This window comes from Coenobita brevimanus, chromosome 72 (genome assembly GCF_032717465.1).
Source record: "Coenobita brevimanus isolate Jiangsu-jjx chromosome 72, ASM3271746v2, whole genome shotgun sequence".
Classification (NCBI taxonomy): domain Eukaryota; kingdom Metazoa; phylum Arthropoda; class Malacostraca; order Decapoda; family Coenobitidae; genus Coenobita; species Coenobita brevimanus.
The window spans coordinates 20560499-20579195 of record NC_137025.1 but is presented as its reverse complement, the minus strand read 5'-3'; the positions used below and the strand labels follow the sequence as shown (position 1 = coordinate 20579195).

Below are 18697 nucleotides of genomic sequence, written 5' to 3'. Positions count from 1 at the left end.
CGCGTGGAAGGAGTTTCATCTTTCTCCATCCACTCATTTAAGTAAGCAGTGAGACGATCAAGGAACTGAACAGCTGCCTCCTTGTCTTGGAGACGAGCTCCCATGAACTGAACTTTGGCGTCATCTACTGTGAGACCATACGCCTTAATGAGTGCAGCTTTCATCATCTCATATGTGAGATTGTCTCCACGAATTCTGTGGAGAATATCGAGGGCAGGGCCCTCAGATAAACTAAGAAATTGTAGCCGCTTAGCTGCCTCATCCAGTTGATACATGTCTGCCATGTCCTCAAAACGAGCTATGTACAGCTCGATTCGCTAGCCTGCCTTGTATGAAGGAAGCTTGATGCGTGGGGTCGCCAGGACATGTGTAGGAAGAGCGCTAGTGGAGCTTGGGTTAACTGCACCAGATGTGTCTGAAGCCAAGGAATCTCGCTTGAGCTTCAGCACTTCAAGTTCATGTTTTTCGCGCGCATCTCGCTCGGCACGTTCGTGTTCTCGTTCTCTCTCTCGTTCCTCACGCTGTTCTCGCTCGTGTTCTAAGTCGAGTTCGCGTTGTTTCTGCTCGTGTTCGCGCTCCTTTTCGCGTTCCTCACGCTGTTCTCGCTCGTGTTCGCGTTGGATTCTACGCTCTTCACGCGCATCTTTCTCACGTTCTTGCTCGTAATTAAACCGTGAGAGAACGTAACTCTGAATTTTCTCTGGGTCTGTGAGGCCCATATCTTTGGCTTCCTGTACATAAGCACTGGCTGCCATGATGCTAGCTCAATTTAAATAACTAGCGACTCAGTACTGACTGCTACTTCGCAAACGAATGCTAATAAACACAAGTAAAGAGTACAGACGCAAGCTAGTGGTGACCAGTCTTATCTAGTTAACTGGAAAAGAATAAAGCAAAAATGCAAATAACTGAGAAGACTCAATAATTAACACAATGGGTACGGCGGCTACCCAAGAGCGAATAAAATCGTCTAGCGTTACCAAAAATAAAGTACTAAATAGAGTTAAGTACTCTATGGATTAATAAAGCAAAAATTCACTTGCTAAATTAACGGTAAACACCAGTAAACTTGTGCCTATAAACTTTAATGATAAATACCTAAATATGAACGAGTGAGTATTATCTCGTGAATAGCTTTAGAGCTAGGAGTTAATATCCTGGAATGAGGGCGCCAATTGTCCCGGGGTTTTTTAAATAAATGCAAATGTTAAGTGATAAATGTTAAATAATACTGAAGAGCAGGGACAATGATTGTCTTGCTAAATCAAGCAACGATTACTTTACACTGGCTTGCTTCGCACGATTCTCTAAGAACGAGAATTTATAAACTTTCTCAACAGTACACAGCAGAGACTAATTACTCAATTGCTGTTTATTAGTACTGTTAGCCTCTGGAGAAAGTTACTTCACCCCTGACAATAAATAACTAATACTAACAATAGTATCAGGTTCTTGCTGATGCATAACTCCTAGGAGGCACAACGGATTTTAAGCTTAATACACAAGACTGGCCTAAGTACCAGTTATGAATGGCAAACGTTTATGCAAGCTAGGAGCTATAAGAGAAATAAGCTTAATTGCGGAAAAATGAAACAAGAGTTTACATTACATTAAGCTCAAGAAAAAGAACTGTTAAATTTATTGATTACAAAATAAATTTAACGTTACATTTCAAATGAATTCAAATAAAGAGATTCGTGCTCACTCACTCACTCAAGAGCTAAATTCTTACACCTAGGAAAAACACCTTAACTAAACTCTTAAGTCTAGGAAAACGAAAAGAAATACTGGTCAATGAATTCTGTGTATCACCAACGAAGAGTGGGAGTCTGGAGAACTGTAGTCTAGTGGAGTCTGGGTGCTAGCTGACCTCTCTTCTCTCACACTGCTGGAGCACAGAACCTCTCTCCGTCACAACAAACACTGGACTGAGTAACTCGTGGGAAAAAGGAGAGCGCTAGGCCGCATTTTTTTAACGGTCTAGAGTGAGCGAAACGCGCCCAAAACAAATCGCTCAGCGGAAGCGCTAATGTCGCACACAAAGACGATCACTTATGACACTGAAAATTTGATTTGAAAGGACTAGCGCCGATGAGCAGTTAACTGAACGATAAACTGGGATTCCACTTGAGTTTGCGGTTTCCCACAAAAGCCAATGTCACTAGCCGACTCGTGACAGAAACCCGTGAACAACATACCTTCAACACTTTCCTCAGAGCACGGTCAAAGAACATTTCACTATTTCACTATTCACGACCCAATGGGAGACCTCGAACGAGACATCCAGCTGATACGACGACTCCTAACCTCCCGCTCCGCCCCTCAACAAATTAACATGGTCAGTAAATTCCCCACGAACAAACCCACACCACACAAACCTCGACCACCGCTAACTCAGACCAGCAAGACACCTGCACCTCACTTGCAGCCCATCTCTCATCGTGGCAAGACCTCCCAGCGGGACCAGCTCTCCACAGCAGCAGTATCAGCCGAGGGACGGGCCCATCGTTTCTATCTGAGGGAGTGCCCTGGTCTGCCCACCAGGAGGTCAAGGCTCCTCCGCCCTAGACTACCCAGCCGATGACCCTCCCTCTGCCACGACCTGGACCGGGGCTGTGGAATCTGTGATGACCAGGACCGGGCCTCCCCTCTGTGCTTCCACCTGCTGCTGCTGGAGAGCTGGGCTAGTCTTTATTGCTCTTTCCATTAGGGACGTGGGGGTTGAGGGCAGCGACATGGCGGTTTCCACCTGAGCTCGTTGGCGCCTCCTCCATCGGTGCTGCTCTGTCTACCCGGCTCTCGTCCCGCCCTGCCCTCATCGAGACCATCGTGCAGACGGCCTCACCATCTACCATCAAGCCCCGCCCTGACTCGTCGATCATCGGCCAGCCAATCTCACCACCAACCATCGCACCTTCCCCTACCTCTGCTGCCTTTCCCTCTCACCAGTTTGGTGTCCCTGCCATGCTCTAATTGGAGAGCTTGCTCCTGCATTTTCCCTGACGGGCTCTTCTGTTTGCCCATGCCCCAACAAGTGTGGGGCAAATATTTCAACACAACAGCAACCTGCGTCTAGTTTACCCAAGGCCCATCCCACAAGAAAGCGCCCCAGTCACAAGAACCAGAACCTTATCTCAATCAACCCCTGGGAGTTCTCCGCATGCAGTCACCGATGTCCCCTGGACGACATCCGTGAACAGCTCAAAGCTGCCAGGTCCAAACTCCCCACTCCTGGACGACGCAAGGTGTCCTCCTTAGAAAATGAGGGCCCCGAGGATGAACCTGCACCCACGGGAGAGACCGATCCCGGGGAGATGGAGCCGGAGGAATAGGAGCCCCAACAGCAGCTGGATTTTTAGGACTGCCCCTGCACCTCCCCATGGTGGCGGGGGCCACCTCTTTCAGATACCGCCCCCCAGTCTATGACAAGATGAGGCTGAACGGGGTAACGGCGAGGCTTCTGGTCGACACGGGAGCAGCCAGATCATGCCTGTACAGTCATTACTACTCCCGTCATAAGTCGGCTTTTGGCTCGCTTTTCCCTATGTCAGCCCATCTCATAGAAGTGGGGGATGGCCCCCTACCCATCCGTGGGGAAACCCGGGCCCTACTCACCGACACCCACCAGCAAGCATCAACACAACACAGGTTCATAGTTTCTGACTCCTCTTGTCGCAATTATGATGGATACTTGGGCCTGGAGCTGCTGCAAAAATTACAAGCCACCATCAATTGCTACAAGCGGCAGCTCCAGTTCCAGAAACCCCCGACCCCCCCCTCCCCGATCCCCCCAGGGCAGTGTGCATTTGCACGGCGTCCCCCCCTCCCCCTAGTCCTGTTCCCCCCTCCCCCTGCCCCATCCTCTCCCCCCTGCAGACCCTCCCCCCCACCTTCCCCACCACCACCACCACCACCGTAATGATCCCCACTCATCATGAAGCATGGCTCCCACTGAACAGGCCAACAGGAACATCCATCCTATTCTCCCCTGACCTGCTGCCTGGACCACTTTCGGCCTGCCTCCTGCTCCCCCCACCTTCCTCCCCCCACATATCGAGGCAGTTCGGATCGTGAACATCACCCCGACCCCCCCTCTCACTACCTAAGGGGCTCATAGTGGGAGACATGGAAGAAGTTGAGCCATGCACCCCCCCTTTCTTCCCACGCCCCTCTACCCCCCATCCCTGACCACTTCTTCCCCCACCAATCAGACACACTACGCCATCTCCTCCTGGACTTTCAGGACCTCTTCGCATCAGGACCCTCGGATATCGGCCACACCACCTACCTGACGCATGAAATACACACCACAGGACCACCAATCCGTCACCCCTTCCGGTGGAAGAACCCCAAACAATGAGCTGAGGAAGGTCGGCAGGTCCAGGACATGCTCAGTGCCGGCGTTGTTTCCCCCTCCATCCGCTCCTTTTCCTGCCCCGTCGTCCTTGTCAAGAAGGACGGCACCATGCGTTTCTGTGTGGATTACCGCCACCTCAATGACGTAACTATCAAGGATGCCACTCCCCTCCCCAGGATCGACTACTCCCTCGACTCCCTATACGGTGCCTCTTGGTTCTCCACCCTTGATCTCCAGTCGGGGTATTGGCAGGTCCCCGTACATCCAGAGGACAGAAGAAAATACGCCTTCTCCACCAGCAACGGGAAGCATTATGAATTCAACGTCCTGCTCTTCAGGCTCTGCAACGCCCCCGCCACCTTCTCCCTACTAATGGAGTCTGTCCTTAGCGGCCTCACCTGGGAAATCTGTCTGGCATACCTGGACGACGTGATTGTTTTCAGTAAGACTTGGGCTGACCACCTTCAGCACCTCAAGAAAGTATTCCATCGAATCCGCCAGGCTGGCCTCAAGCTCTGGCCTGCTAAGTGCGTCCTGGCCGCTAGAACTGTTTCTTTCCTGGGGCACGTGATCTCCCAAAACAGGATATCCCCCGATCCAGACAAACTCTATGCCATCGCGAGTATTTCCCTACCACGAGACGTCCACGAGGTCCGAGCCTTCCTGGGCCTCACCTCCCACTACTGACGCTTCGTCAAGGGTTTTGCCAACATTGCCAAGTCCCTCCATGACCTGACCCAGAAGGGAGACCCTTTTACCTGGACAGAGGAGCGATGAGCTGCCTTCCAAGAACTGAAGACCAAACTCCTAACAACCCCCATCATCGCCTTTCCCAACTACTCCCTGCCCTTCCAATTGTGTACCAACTTTTCCCTAGTAGCGATTGGCGCAGTCCTTGACCAAGTCCAGGGGGGACGAGAACACATCATCGCCTGCGCCAGCCGCCCTCTGAACCAGGCCGAGCGAAATTATGTCGCAACCAAACGGGAGTACTTGGGTATTATCTGGGCCCTAGAACACCTGCGGGCCTATCAATTGGGGACAAACGTAACGATCAACACGGACCCTCAATCACTCCAATGGCTCCGGTAGTCGGACACTCACAATGCACAGCTCATCCAGTGGTGAGAGATCCTAGAAGAATTCAACTATGAGATATCCTACCACCCTGGCAAACTCCACACCAACACTGATGCCCTATCCCGGCTCCCCATCCACGACATTCAACACGACACGGAGCTCCTACAGCAGTGGCAGGACAAATACAGGCCCTCTTGGATCCCCCCCTACCTATTCAACAAACTCTACCGTCAGGGCGATCATCTCTTTACCCTGTCGGGGCACATCACCCTCAATCCTGACACCACCCTCGGTGCCATGAAACACCTCCACTCTAACAACAGCATTCACCTGGGCACGAAGAAGGTTTTTCCAAATATTTAATGACACGTATTGGACCCCCCAACCCTCCAACTTGGCCAAGATGATCATCCAATCCTGCCGAGCTTGTGAACTAGGCAAAGATACCACCCACACGGCTGGCCCGTCAGGACGACTCACTGCCCATAAACCCTGGGAACTCCTCCTGGTGGATGTTGTAGGACCCTTGCCACCCAGGTCTGGGTACCGCTACATCATCACCTTCATAGACACATATTCAAAATTCATTGTCGTCTGTCCCGCCAAGGAACATCATGCTGTGGCTGTAGCCGATGCCCTGGTCTGACACGTCTTCCCCTACTTTGGGATTCCCCAAGCCCTGCATTCCGATAACACCCCGGAATTCACCAGTAACATCTGGCAGGAACTCTCAAATTTATTTGGATATCGCATTTCCCACTCCTCCCCCTACTGGGCTCAGGGAAACACCATTTGTGAATGCAGCCACCGATCCATCATGAACCAAATCCACATGTGGATCGAGGAAACTAGAAACAAGGACTGACCGGCCCACGTAAAAATTGTTCAGTGGGGAAAAAACTCCTGTCTGCGAGAGGATAGTATCTCACCCCATGAGCGGGTATTCGGGGAAGCGCCACAGCTCCTACCCCTACGACAACACCTACAGCCGCCCGCCACACCACCCACATCTGATCCTCTCCACCACCTCAAGAGGCGACTCCATCACCTACAAAATGGCCTGGACCTCCAGCCAGATGCCACCCACAACCCCTACAAACCAGGTGACACCATGATGATAACTAAGCTCCCTGTACAACATAAACTCTCCCCCCGTTTCATGAGCCCATACACTATCACCCATGTCCCTAGCCCATATCAAGTCATCGTAGACTACAACACACCCTGCGCTCTGAGGAACCGCCACGTGCGTCTCTTCCACCCCACAACCGCCCCAGCCTCTGCCCCACACCTCCCCGCCCTCCCTCACCTCCCGCCCCCAGCCCCGCTCCCCCCTCTGACTCCTACAACTGCTACATCTTACTCTCACCCTCTCTCCCCATTTCCCCCACCCCCTCTCCCCCGACCCCGCTGCCCAACATGCCATATAGAACCTAGCAGCTAGAGTCACCTGCACCAACCCCGCCATCTGTCATGCCACCTCACACCTCACAGCTAGACTCCCCTGTGCTGCAAATTCCTGGCCCATCCTCCACCCCATCACCACCACCACCTGCCACGCCCATTCACGCCCATAAACCAGCCCCCTCCACCACCAGCGCCACCTCCCCTTCCACATCCCACTCCACCTGCAAGACACCCCCTCGGACACCTCCACCCTTACCCACTCCCTCCCACACCACACCATCTGCACCCAGTGCACCCAGGCATTGCACGCCCACCTCACCACCCACCCCTATCCTCAAACCTACGATCACTCGCTCCGGCCACCTCTCACGCCCTCCCGCAGTATACACCACCACCCCCACACCCCCAGCCTCACCTCCACATCCAGCCACTGCACCCCCCTCCCTTCACACCCCCAACATGACCATTATCACATTCATGCTACCTCAAACCCAAATTGCTCCATCCCTGACCCTGAGGGAATCTGATGGTGCATTACACTGGCATAAAACCACCACCATAGCCTCAGTGTCCAGCATTCAGCTCAATCCTCTGCACAACTCAACAACTCCCAATGTGAGACTACACCGCGCCACCTGGGCACCTGCCCTAGGAAGGCAGCACCATGTCCGAGGCCCTCACCACCTCCTACAACTCCTCCTCACAGCCCACGAACCCTTCACACTTTTCCTGACTTTCGATCCACGACTTGACGAAAATCAAGCCACATCGAGCTGGACTACCCTCCTGCAACATCTAACACCGGCCCTCACCACCAGCACCACCAGGACCTACTACTTGTAGTCATGGGGCGGTGACTTTTTCCCCAACGACAGTGGTAAAATGCTGGCGGTGACAACACAAGCCACCACCACACCCCCAGGAGGAGGACACGGGGGGCTGGATGGCGCGCGAATTGCACCTGGGCAACAGGGCCATAAGATCACCCAGGCCACGTGCCCGTATTCCCTGGAACTCGCCCTCCGCCATCACCTTGGTCAAAGTGCACTAGCTTCCGGGTAAGCTGACCACCGAGAGGATCAAGGTGGAACTGGCCTAACAGTTCCGAGCAGTACCCCAGCCACGGCCTGTAGTCAGGCATCTGAGACGGCCTGTAGCTGCTCACAAAAAGAAAGGGCCATGGCCTGTAGCTGGGCACCAGATATGGACTGTAGCTGTTCACAAAAAGAAAGGGCCACGGCCTGTGGCTGGGCACCAGAGACATCCTGTAGCCACTCACAAAAAAGGTCACGGCCTATAGCTGGAGCACTAATTAGGAGACGGCCTGTAGCCACTCTGCCTAGTACTGCTCACACCCCCTACAGAAACCAGCGATGGTCTGTAGCCACACTGGGGAGAGACAGGTACATCTCCTCTCCTTCTGTAGTTGCCTCAGAGGGTGCGTCACCAGTGATGGCCTGTAGCCACGTCCGTAGGGAGAAGACAGCCTGTAGCCGCTTCTCTCCTGCACGGCGCCCTCCTTTTAGGACCTCGGTGACGGCCGGTAGCCGCACCGGCAGGCAGGTGAAGGCCTATAACCACACCTCCACTGAGTGCCCGTTGGGGAGTTGGGCCCCAGCAATGGCCTATAGCCGCGCCAACAGCGAAGGGACGGCCTGTAGCCACCCTCTGTCTGGTGCCCAAGGGAACCTACAGACCGTCTGTAGCCGCGCCAGGGAGAGTCGCCAAAGTCTCTCGCCCCCTGTGACTCCGCAACAAGACGGTGAGCTGTGCTCAGTCCTGCCCTCCAGCTGGGGCACAGGATACCCACTTGTCCACCCAGACCGAGGCAACCTCCAGGAGGAGGATCACTGCTCAGAGGATTGGTGGAGCGGCCCTGTACTGTCCCCAGGGTTGTGCTCCCTCCATCTGGAGGAAGAGGACGACTACCTGACGGACTCTGGCCGAGAGCGACACCGCAGCCCAGCCCTGATGGCAGTGCCCCCAGCAGAAGATTGCAGCTGGCACCCCTCCGAGGACATCCCCTGGACCCCCGAGTGGGCCCACTCCCCACCCTGACGAAGGTGATACCTGTCCTCCACCAGGCGCTTGAGTGAGTGCCTCCAATGCCTGTTCGGCGCCAGTCCCGAGGGCCAGACCCCAGTCCCCAGCCCCGACAGTGAGGGGTCTTTCGCCACACCCAACCCAAGCCCCAGCAGATAGACGACGCCCCTGAGAGTGGTCCCATGGCCGCAGGACGAAGGGACTCCCACAGGACCTTCGCCCACCCCGGGCCAAGTTGTGAGTCCTGGACCTTCCCTTCCCTCACTGAAACCAAGTGTGCACGAAATGACACTGAATTTATAGTGAACAATAAGACCGGAACTAAGAGCACAAAAGTGAGTTTACAGTGAATACAGTGAGGCCAGAAAAGACCGAGACAAGTCAATAAAGAAGAACAGGCACCCCAGTGAATTCCAGTGTACAGTGCGGCCAAGTAAGACTCTAGAATACAAAAGCATAGACAGTGAATATTACGAGCAGTATTACCCTTGCCCCTTTGTAACGACACCTGTAACTATTACCATTCCTTGTGCAAGTCAGTAACACCCTGCCCAGTATTCAGCCTGTAAACTCAGTGTCAGAACAGCGAATGCCTCACGACAGTACCCCACCATCACGAACAGTGTAATAGTGCCTTTGACCTCCTGAACCAGACTTAGACTCCTGTTCAAACAGTATCCTTTGCGATACTAGACCCGTTAATGCCAGCCTATATATTGATTTTTGTCTATGAAATTGTGTAAGATTGTCTACCTGTTCCACATCAGTTGAATTTGTAAATATACGTGTAAGGTTGTTGTCCTGTGTTTTTATGCCCTGGCCCTCTCTTGTTTGTCTAAGCTCCAGTCTAGATAGAGAACCCAGCTGCACTCAAGGCGTTCTAGGGACGGGAAGCCGCCCCTTAAACACCTAGCATAACAGGCACATTACACAAACCCTGCATTATTAGTGCATGGTGACGGCTGCGTCATCAGATGGCGATATATGAAACGTCCCTAGAATGTTTGATGTTACACCTGTTGTCATAGCAACTGGGAGCTATTCTTGTTGCGTTTACGTAGTAACATCATGGATGAAAACTGTGATACCGAAAGCCGAGGAGGGGGAGGGAGGAATCAGCTCTTACCACAACAAATAATAATTACCGGTAGTGCTTCGTACTCCTGATTCTTGTTAATATCTCTATGGCAGCGATATAAACGAAAACGTTATTTTCTAGGGGGGGGGGATGGACTGGGTCCCAGAACATTGGTGGTGAAAATGGGGTGGGCTAATAGATGGGTAGAGAGGTGCCATATCAACTGTATTACATGACCTTTATGTCGGATTACTGTTAACTCAATACTGATAGAGTAAATCGTGGTATGAAGGATGTGTAACTGTTAAGCAATCTGATACACAACCTCAGTATCCTATTGACTGTCTTCCCGACAACTGCGTGCACTCAGATATGGGAAATGGTCGTAATGAGCGCTACACCATGAACAGCAAATCGCATGTTTATACATCACCGACAGTGGTTCAGTTGTCTTCTTAAATGGATTGCAATATTCACCATTACTTAGCTAGGGCAACAGCTCCATGTTCGGACACTGCAGAGATGTGTGGCTCAGTAGTTACTCTCCGTGAACAGGGCAATCGTCCTCGTACTTATCTTTGTAATGCTAGGTGTTATGGGGTCGGCCTCCTGTCCCTAGAGCACCTAGTGAGTAGCTGGGTTCGCTTTCTAGACTGGAGCTTAGACACATAAGAGAGAGGCAGGACACAAAAACTCAAGGCAACACCTTACATGTGTATTACTAAATCTTCCACAGGAACGAGCAGATGTCAAATACAAACAAGCTGGACAATTATAATTCTTGGGCTGCAGATATGGAATAATAGTATCACGCAGGATACTGTACAGGACCAGATCGGTTTGGGGGAACGACACTTGAGCTAAACACTTATGTTGGTGGGGGAGTTTAGATTTCCTAGGCCGGTGGTGGTTGTCTCGGTTTCCCAGGGTAGCGTTAATATTTTACACTGGGCCTAAGCGTGACCTTATCGAGACGTGCCGTCACTGTTGAACAGAGTGTTCACTGTACCTTGGCTCGTAGATCACTTTTACATTACTCTACTATGTACCCGGGTGGAGCTGGTGGTACTGGAACTTCAACTCAGGGGCCTATATATGATCTTCACTATCTTACTGCAGCACTGTACACTATGTAAAATACACACCGCCGCCGCCGCTGGACCAACCACCCCACCACCTCCCATCCCACTCCCAACTCTCAGCCCCACCACCACCCCAGGAGGACACCATGGCAAGCCAGGGCAAAGTGAGCCTGGACCAGAGCAAGAAGGGCTCTGGGGCGCCCCCACCTTGGGTCCCTTTTCTGCGGAACCAACCCAACGGCGACCATGCAGGAAGAGGGAATGACCCTGCAAGCGGGGCAGCCTTCACCAGGTTCGGGGTGGGACTGCTCCAGAAACAGTCCCAAGCAACACCGCGGATATGGCCACCAGGGAGGGAGCGGCCATCGTACGCCCCTCAGTTGTTTCCCCCTGTAACACTGCCAACACGGCCATCATACGTGTGGGGGAAGGAGCGGCCATCGTACGCCCTTCGGTTACAGACCTATCTGGAGATGGCCTCGGTGGAGTAGCTATTGAGCACACACCGAGAGGCAAAGGTAGGAGAAGTGGAACCGCGAACACGGCCATCGTACATGTCGGGGAGGGAGCGGCCATCGTACGCCCCTCATCCAATTCCTCCTCCTACGGGAGTAACACCACCAACACGGCCATCGTACGTGTGGGGAAAGGAACGGCCATCGTACGCCCTTCAGTTACTTCCCGTCGGGCAGGCAGAACTGCGGACACGGCCATCGTACGTGCTGGGGAGGGAGCGGCCATCGTACGCCCCTCATCTGCCTCTTACTCCTTTGGGAGCAGCACCGCCAACATGGCCATTGTATGTGAGGGTTAAGGAGCGGCCATTGTTCGCCCTTCAGCTGCTATCCTCAGGAGCTGTGGAACCGCCAACACGGCCATCGTACGTGTGGGGGAAGAAGCGGCCATCGTACGCCCTTCATCTACAGTTCCTAGGGTTCTCCCAGAGGCGAAGGTGCCTTCCGCAGCTGGCCCCCTACCTCTCGGCTGCCTGGGACGCCCTTTTCTCTCTCCCTCCAGGTGTGGTTCCCCGGAGGTGCTGCCGTTCCTAGAGTGGTGGAGCGGTCCTGTTCCAGCCCTGCAGCCAGCCCCTGGACGACTCTGGCCCCTGACGGATGCCCCACGGAAGAGGTGCCGCAGTTCCTTCCTGACGGCGCCTTGCCATATAAGCGACCGCAGCACCCGGACCTCCAGTGCCGGTCAGCAGGCCCCTGAGCAGGGCTGTCTGGGCCCCACTTCCCCACGGCCCTACGCCAGGAGCAAGAGGTGGCAGGCCCGACTCCTGGAGTTGTTTGGCCCCAGCCCCAAGGGCCACCTACCAGGTCGAGGCCCCCAGACCGGTGGGCCTCCCTGCACCCCACCGACAAGGCTCCTACATGAGGGCTTCTCACCAGGTTGAGGCCCCCAGAGTGAAGGGCCTCCCTGCACCCCCCGGACGAAGGAAGTCCGGGAGACGACACCCCTGCGGGTGATCCCCTGTCTCCTGCAGGAGTGTTCCCCTGGAGGACCCCCTCCCATGCCTGGGCGCCACCTCTGCTAACCCAGGTACCGGGTACTCATGGCGATCTCAACGCATCTCGCCCGTAAAGTGTATCAGAGACAGTGACAGTGAAGCAGTGCGGAAGTTAATGTAAAGTAATACACTGTAGTGACGAACCTCAAGGCAGTAAATCAGGGTCAGAGAACATACAGATAAAGTGACTAAATGTAGAGAAACTAATTCAGTGGTGAGAAGATCAGAAACCAGTATCACAGTGTCGCCGCGGCAAAGTGACAATCCCTGAGGACGTGCCGCGTGCTAGAACAGATATATGCAAATATAAGCCAACCAGACCCGTTGTTCCAACCATATACTGTGCATCTTGTCTAGAACACCAAATGACAGTTATTCACTATTCATAATACCGATGCCATGCTCTAGTGATTGTTAACCTGTAAGATACGTATGAATTTTGCCTTTGACATTCTTGTGTGTATAGTGTGTGTAAGTAAACCCGCTCTGTCTTCCTGTTCATACCATATCCAGTGTCTCTCTGTTTCTATATTGTAAGGTGCATTGAATTAGTATAATAGCTGTGTTTAGGTGTTCTGCCGAGTTTTTATGCCCTGTTCCTTTGTTGGTGCTTTATTTCCGGTCAGGAAAGAGGACCCCGCTCAGTCGCGGGAGTTTTTAGGATGAGAGGTCGGACTAAAAACACCCTGCATAATACTATGTTAGACCCGTCCTTCACTGTCTTACTGTTGCACTATCTTTTTCACCACTTTCTTTTATGCTCTAACCACTGGCCCACTTTACTCTGTCACTCCTACATTGTCTGTATGCTGCGTGTGTTCACTTTCACTCACTGTCAGGTCGCACATCTCACAGTCAGGCACAGGGATGGCGGCGGAGTCTCAGCCCCCCTACTGACGGGGCTGGGATCCGTCAGGGGCGTCTAGGTCCCGGGGGCGGGGGACAGCGTGTAGGGGCGTCCTCTCTCGCCCGGGGCTGGTGGGGGCATAGGGGCCCGAGGCTTCTGGGCTCGGGGTGGGAGTCCAGCCTTCTGGGCTGGGGCCGAACAGTCACCTGAACTTTTGAGTCAGGTGCCTGACAGAGGATGAGGATCTCTGGCATCTGGGTGCAGGAAGGTCCCGCCCGTGAGTCTGAGGGGCGGTCGGGAAGCTGCAGTCCCCGCAGGTCGGGGACGCCATCAGGAGTGAGCCGCGGCATCGGCAGGCGCCGGGGTCCGTCAGGGGCGTCTCCACCTGCTGTAGTGAGAAGAGTCCAGTGGTGGTCACAGGTCCTCACCAATACTCCTCCAGGCTGGGGGCTCCCTCCAAGTCGTGGGTAGGTGGACTGGGTTCAGCACCTGATGAAGGAGTGGTTTCAGGCCATCTCTGGTGGTAGGGCTCGGCTACTGGCCGTGGCTGTCTTGGGATGCCTTCGGAGCAGCTACCGGCCGCCTCCTGCAGGAGTGTAGAGCGGCTACAGACTGACTCTCCGGGGGCACCTTCAGTGCGGCTTCCGGCCGTCTCCTGATGAAGGCGGGAGCGGCTTCCAGCCGTCTCCTGATGAAAGCGGGAGCGGCTTCCGACCATCTCCTGATTGACCTCCAGAGCGGCTTCAGGCCATCTCCTGTAGGAGGGTGAGCGGCTACCAGCCGTCTCTCCAGGGGCACCTTCAAAGTGGCTTCCGGCCGTCTCCTGACGAAGGCGGGAGCAGCTACCGGTTGTATCCTAATTAGCCTCCAGAGCAGATTCAGGCCGTCTCCTGTAGTAGGGTGAGCAGCTGCAGGCTGTCTCTCCGAGGGGCACCTTCCGAGCGGCTTCCGGCTGTCTCCTGACAAAGGCGGGAACGGCTTCAGGCCGTCTCCTAGTTTCCTCCAGAGTGGCTTCCGACCGTCTCCTGTAGGAGGGTGAGCGGCTATCGGCTGTCTCAGGGGTGCTGTTAGGAACTGGAGAAACAGTTCCACCCCGGTCTGATCTGTGGGCAGCTCGCCTAGCAGGTCGTCTTGTATTCCTGCTATGGTGGCGGCGGGCGAGTTCCATGTCATAGGGGTGCGTGGCCTGGGTGGACTTCAGCTGTTTCCGCCCAGAGCTCATTCACGCCGTGTACACTCCTCCGTGGGCTCCTTCTGGTGGCTCGTTGTGGTCTGTTTTGATGTCCTGCTGCATTTTACGACCGTTGGCTGTGAAAAAGTCACGGCCTCGTGACTGGAGGTGATAAACTCTTGTATCGTAGGTGGCGTAGAGTGGCTGGAGGTGTTGGTGGAGAGCGTGCCAGGCTGTGGTAGCAGGATTTTCTTCGTGCTGTTCATCACAAGTGATGAACAGGGTGGACTGGTCAGTGGAGAAACAGAGGAGGCGTAGGATGTGGCGAGGTCCTTGGACACGCCATTTGTGCCTGAAGGGCGGTGCCCATACAGCTCGGCAGATCTTCATGGTAAGTGTCATCTTGGGTGTTGGGCTGCGCTGAATGCTGGAGATGGAGGGCAAGTGTGGAGTTTTGTGCTGGGATAATGTGGTGTGGAGTCTCTGGGAAGTATTGGTGGTCGGGATCTGAACTTGGTGCATCATGTATGTGAGAGGGATAAAGGTAAGGGTCGGTGTGAGAATTTGCGGCGAGGCGGGTGGGGTGGGAGAGTGGGCGTATCAGGCGGGTGGGAGGGAGAGGTGGCTGGAACGGGTAGTGGTGGTTCTGAGGGTGGGTGTGGGCGGCGATGGGGGCGTGAGGTATCGGCCCGATTGTGATGGGCACAGGGCACGGGCAGTTGGTTTGGGGGTGGTTGGTGGGTGGATAGTGCAAGGCGGGGAGCGGAGGGTAAGTGTAGGGGTTGGTGGTGTGGCGGGCCTGTGGGTGGCTCTGGCGGAAGCAGGGATGGAAGTTGGGGTGGGTGAGACCAAGGAGGTGTGGGTGGGCAGCGGTTGGTGGGTTTGGTTGTCAGAGGGGGGCGGAGGTTGAGGCGGGGGTGTGGTGGGCAGCGAGGGTGTGGGGGCATGGGTGGGACACTTGGTGTCGGGAGTGGTGGCCTGGGTACTAGGTGGTGATGGGGTGGGGGAGGTGCGGGGGCTCGGTTATGTTGGTGAGCTGTCAGGTGAGGTGCTGGATGTGATGGGGGGCGAGGTGGGGGCAGCGGGGGAGGGAGAGGGAGAGAGAGAAGGGGAGGGGGAGATATAGCAGTTGTAGGAGGTAGAGGAAGGGGATGGGGTGGGGCACTGGGCCGGAGCCTGGGAGGTGGGGGCATGGAAGGGGCGGACATGCCAGTTTCTGGGGGTGTGGGAAGTGCTGTGGTATTCTATGGTCACCTGGTAGGGGTTAGGGACATGAGTGATGGTGTGTGGCCCCGTAAAGTGCGGGGCAAGCTTGTCGGGGGTGGGGAGCTGCATGATCATCACAGTATCGCCTGGCTTGTAGGGGTTGGAAGCGGTGTCGGGGCGGAGATCCAGGTTGTTTTGGAGGTGCGTCAGCCGTCGTTTGAGGTGATATAAGGGGTCGGAGGTGGGGGTGGAAGCGGGGGGTTGCAAGTGCTGCCGAAGGGGCAGGAGGAGGGGTGTTTCTCCGAACACTCACTCGTAGGGCGACATGCCGTCCTCTCGGGGGCAGGAGTTAATGCCCCATTGCACAATTTTTACGTGGGAGGGCCAGTCGTCGTTTTTGGTGGCTGCTATCCGGGTGTGGAGTTGATTCACTAGTGGACGATGGCTGTGTTCGCACACAGCATTTCCTTGGGGCCAGTAAGGGGATGAGTGGGAGATGCTATATCTGAGAAGATGGGTGAGTTCCTCCCAGATTTTGCTGGTGAATTCTGGTGTGTTTTCTGAATGGATGGCTTGTGGGGTACCAAAGTAGGGAAAAACATGTCGGACCAGGGCGTCAGCCACTGTGACAGCGTGGTGTTCTTTCTCTGGGCAGGCTACGACGAACTTAGAGTACGTGTCGATACCCATAGCCCGATTTCGGGGGCAAAGGTCCCACTACGTTGAGTGCCAATAGTTGCCAAGGTGTGTGGGCGATAATTAGCCCAGCTGGGCCGACGGTACGGGTGATGTCTTTTCCGAGGGCGCATGCTCGGCAGGATTGGATAATCTTGGTGAGGGTGGAGGGATTTGGGGTCCAATGGGTGTCGTTGAAAACCTGTAGGAGTTTCTTTGTGCCTGGGTGAATGCCGTTGTGGGCATGCAGGTGTCAAAGGGCGTCTAGGGCGGCGTCGGGGGCCAGGATGATATGCCCAGATGGAGTTAGCAGATAGTCGCCTTGGCGGTACAATTTTTTGAAGAGGGGCTGAGGAATCCAGGGTGGCCTTTCCCTCCGATGCCATTGTTGAAGGAGGTGGGCCCCCAGCTGGGCAGCGTTGATAGGGAGTTGGGAAAGGGTATCTGCGCTGGTGTGGAGTTTGCCAGGGTGGTACGAGATTTCATAGTTAAACTCCTCCAGAGTTTCGCGCCACCTGATGAGCTGTGCATTGTGGGTGTCAGACTGTCACAATCACTGGAGGGACTGGTGATCAGTGATGATGGTGACCTGGGTCCCTGATAGGTACGCCCAGAAGTGCTCGAGTGCCCAGACAATACCTAGGCACTCCCTCTTGGTGGGGGTGTAATTCTTCTCTCCCTGATTTAAGGTACGACTGGCGCAGGCGATGATGTGTTTGTGGCCCTCTTGGACTTGCACCAGCACGGCCCCGATTGCAATGAGGGGGACGTCTGTGTAGAGCCAATATGGAAGAGTGTAGTCAGGGAAAGCGACGACAGTTGCGGATATGAATTTATTCTTAAGTTGTTGGAAGGCGGCTCATCTTTCATCTGTCCAGACGAACGGCTCTCCCTTTCGGGTCAGGTCGTGGAGGGGCTTGGCGATGTGCGCGAATCCCTTCACGAAACGGCGGTAGTAGGAAGTCCAGCCGAGGAATGCTCAGATTCCATGGACATCATTGGGTGGGGGAATGTCTGTGATGGCGCGGAGTTTGTCAGGGTCGGGAGATATGCCAGCCTGGGAGATGACATGCCCCAGGAATGAGACGGTTCTGGCGGCCAGAACGCACTTGGAGGGCCAGAGTTTTAGGCCTGCCTGTCGGATTCGGGAAAAAACCTGGCGGAGGCACTGCAGGTGGTCGGCCCAGGTCTGGCTGAACATGATGTCGTCGTCCAAGTACGCCAGACAGATTTCCCACGTAAGGCCGCTGAGGACGAATTCCATGAGTCTTGAAAAGGTGGCAGGGGCACTACAGAGACCGAAAGGTAAAACATTAAATTCATAATGTTTCCCGTTGCTGGTGGAAAACGCAGTCTTGCCTCTGTCCTCTAGTCGCAACGGGACCTGCCAGTACCCCGACTGGAGATCGAGGATGGAGAACCAGGAGGTGCCGTATAGGGAGTCTAGGGAATCGTCTATTCACGGGAGTGGAGTGGTGTCCTTGACAGTCATTGAGCCGGCGGTAATCGATGAAGAACCGCATCATGCCATCCTTTTTCTTCACGAGGACGACGGAGGAGGACCAGGGGCTGGTGGAGGGGGAGACGACTCCGGCATCAATCATCTCCTGCACCTGGCGGTCTTCCTCTTCCCGTTGCTTGGGGCTTTTCTGCCGGGATGGCTGTCATATTGGTGGGCCCGTTGTATGGATCTTGTGAGCTAGGTAGGTGGTAGGTCCTGGAAATCCAGGAGAAGGCGGCAGAGGATGTTGGATTGGTGAGTGGAGAGATGGTCGGGGATAGGGGGGCAGAAGGGAGGGGGAGCAGGATGGGGAAGGGGCACAGGGCTCGGCTTCTTCCATCTCTCCGATTACAAGCCCTTTTGGGAGAGTGAGGGATGAGGGAGCAAGATTTGCAATCCGGACTACCGAGTGATCGGGGGGAAGGGAGGCTGGGGGCAGAAGGCAGGCTGAGAGGGTTCTGGGCGGAAGGAGGGGGGAGAATAGAATGGAGGTACCTGAGGGTTTCGTGATGAGGGGGAATAATGACAGCTGAAGAGGTGGCGGTGGGGAAGGAGGGGAGGGGGAGGGGGGTAGAGAGAGGGGGAAGGGGGGGCAACAGAGGGGGGGAGGTGGGGAGCGGGGAGTCTTCCTGCCGGGGCAGTGGCGTGCAAGTGCAAACGGCCCTCGTGGGAGGGGGGGGAGCCGAGAGGTTTCCGGAATGGCAGCTGTCTATTCTGGCAGTCAATGGTGGCGCCCAGCT

At 54.9% G+C, this 18697-nt stretch overlaps 1 protein-coding gene across 1 annotated transcript; it reads left to right on the top strand.

Annotated features, from left to right (window-relative positions):
- The first annotated feature begins 3379 nt into the window (after window positions 1-3379).
- On the top strand, window positions 3380-5044 carry LOC145407070 (uncharacterized). Its single transcript, XM_080278094.1, has 2 exons — window positions 3380-3798; window positions 4801-5044. Exons 1-2 carry the CDS (start codon window positions 3380-3382, stop codon window positions 5042-5044), a joined length of 663 nt encoding a protein of 220 aa, XP_080134220.1.
- Window positions 5045-18697: the final 13653 nt, after the last annotated feature.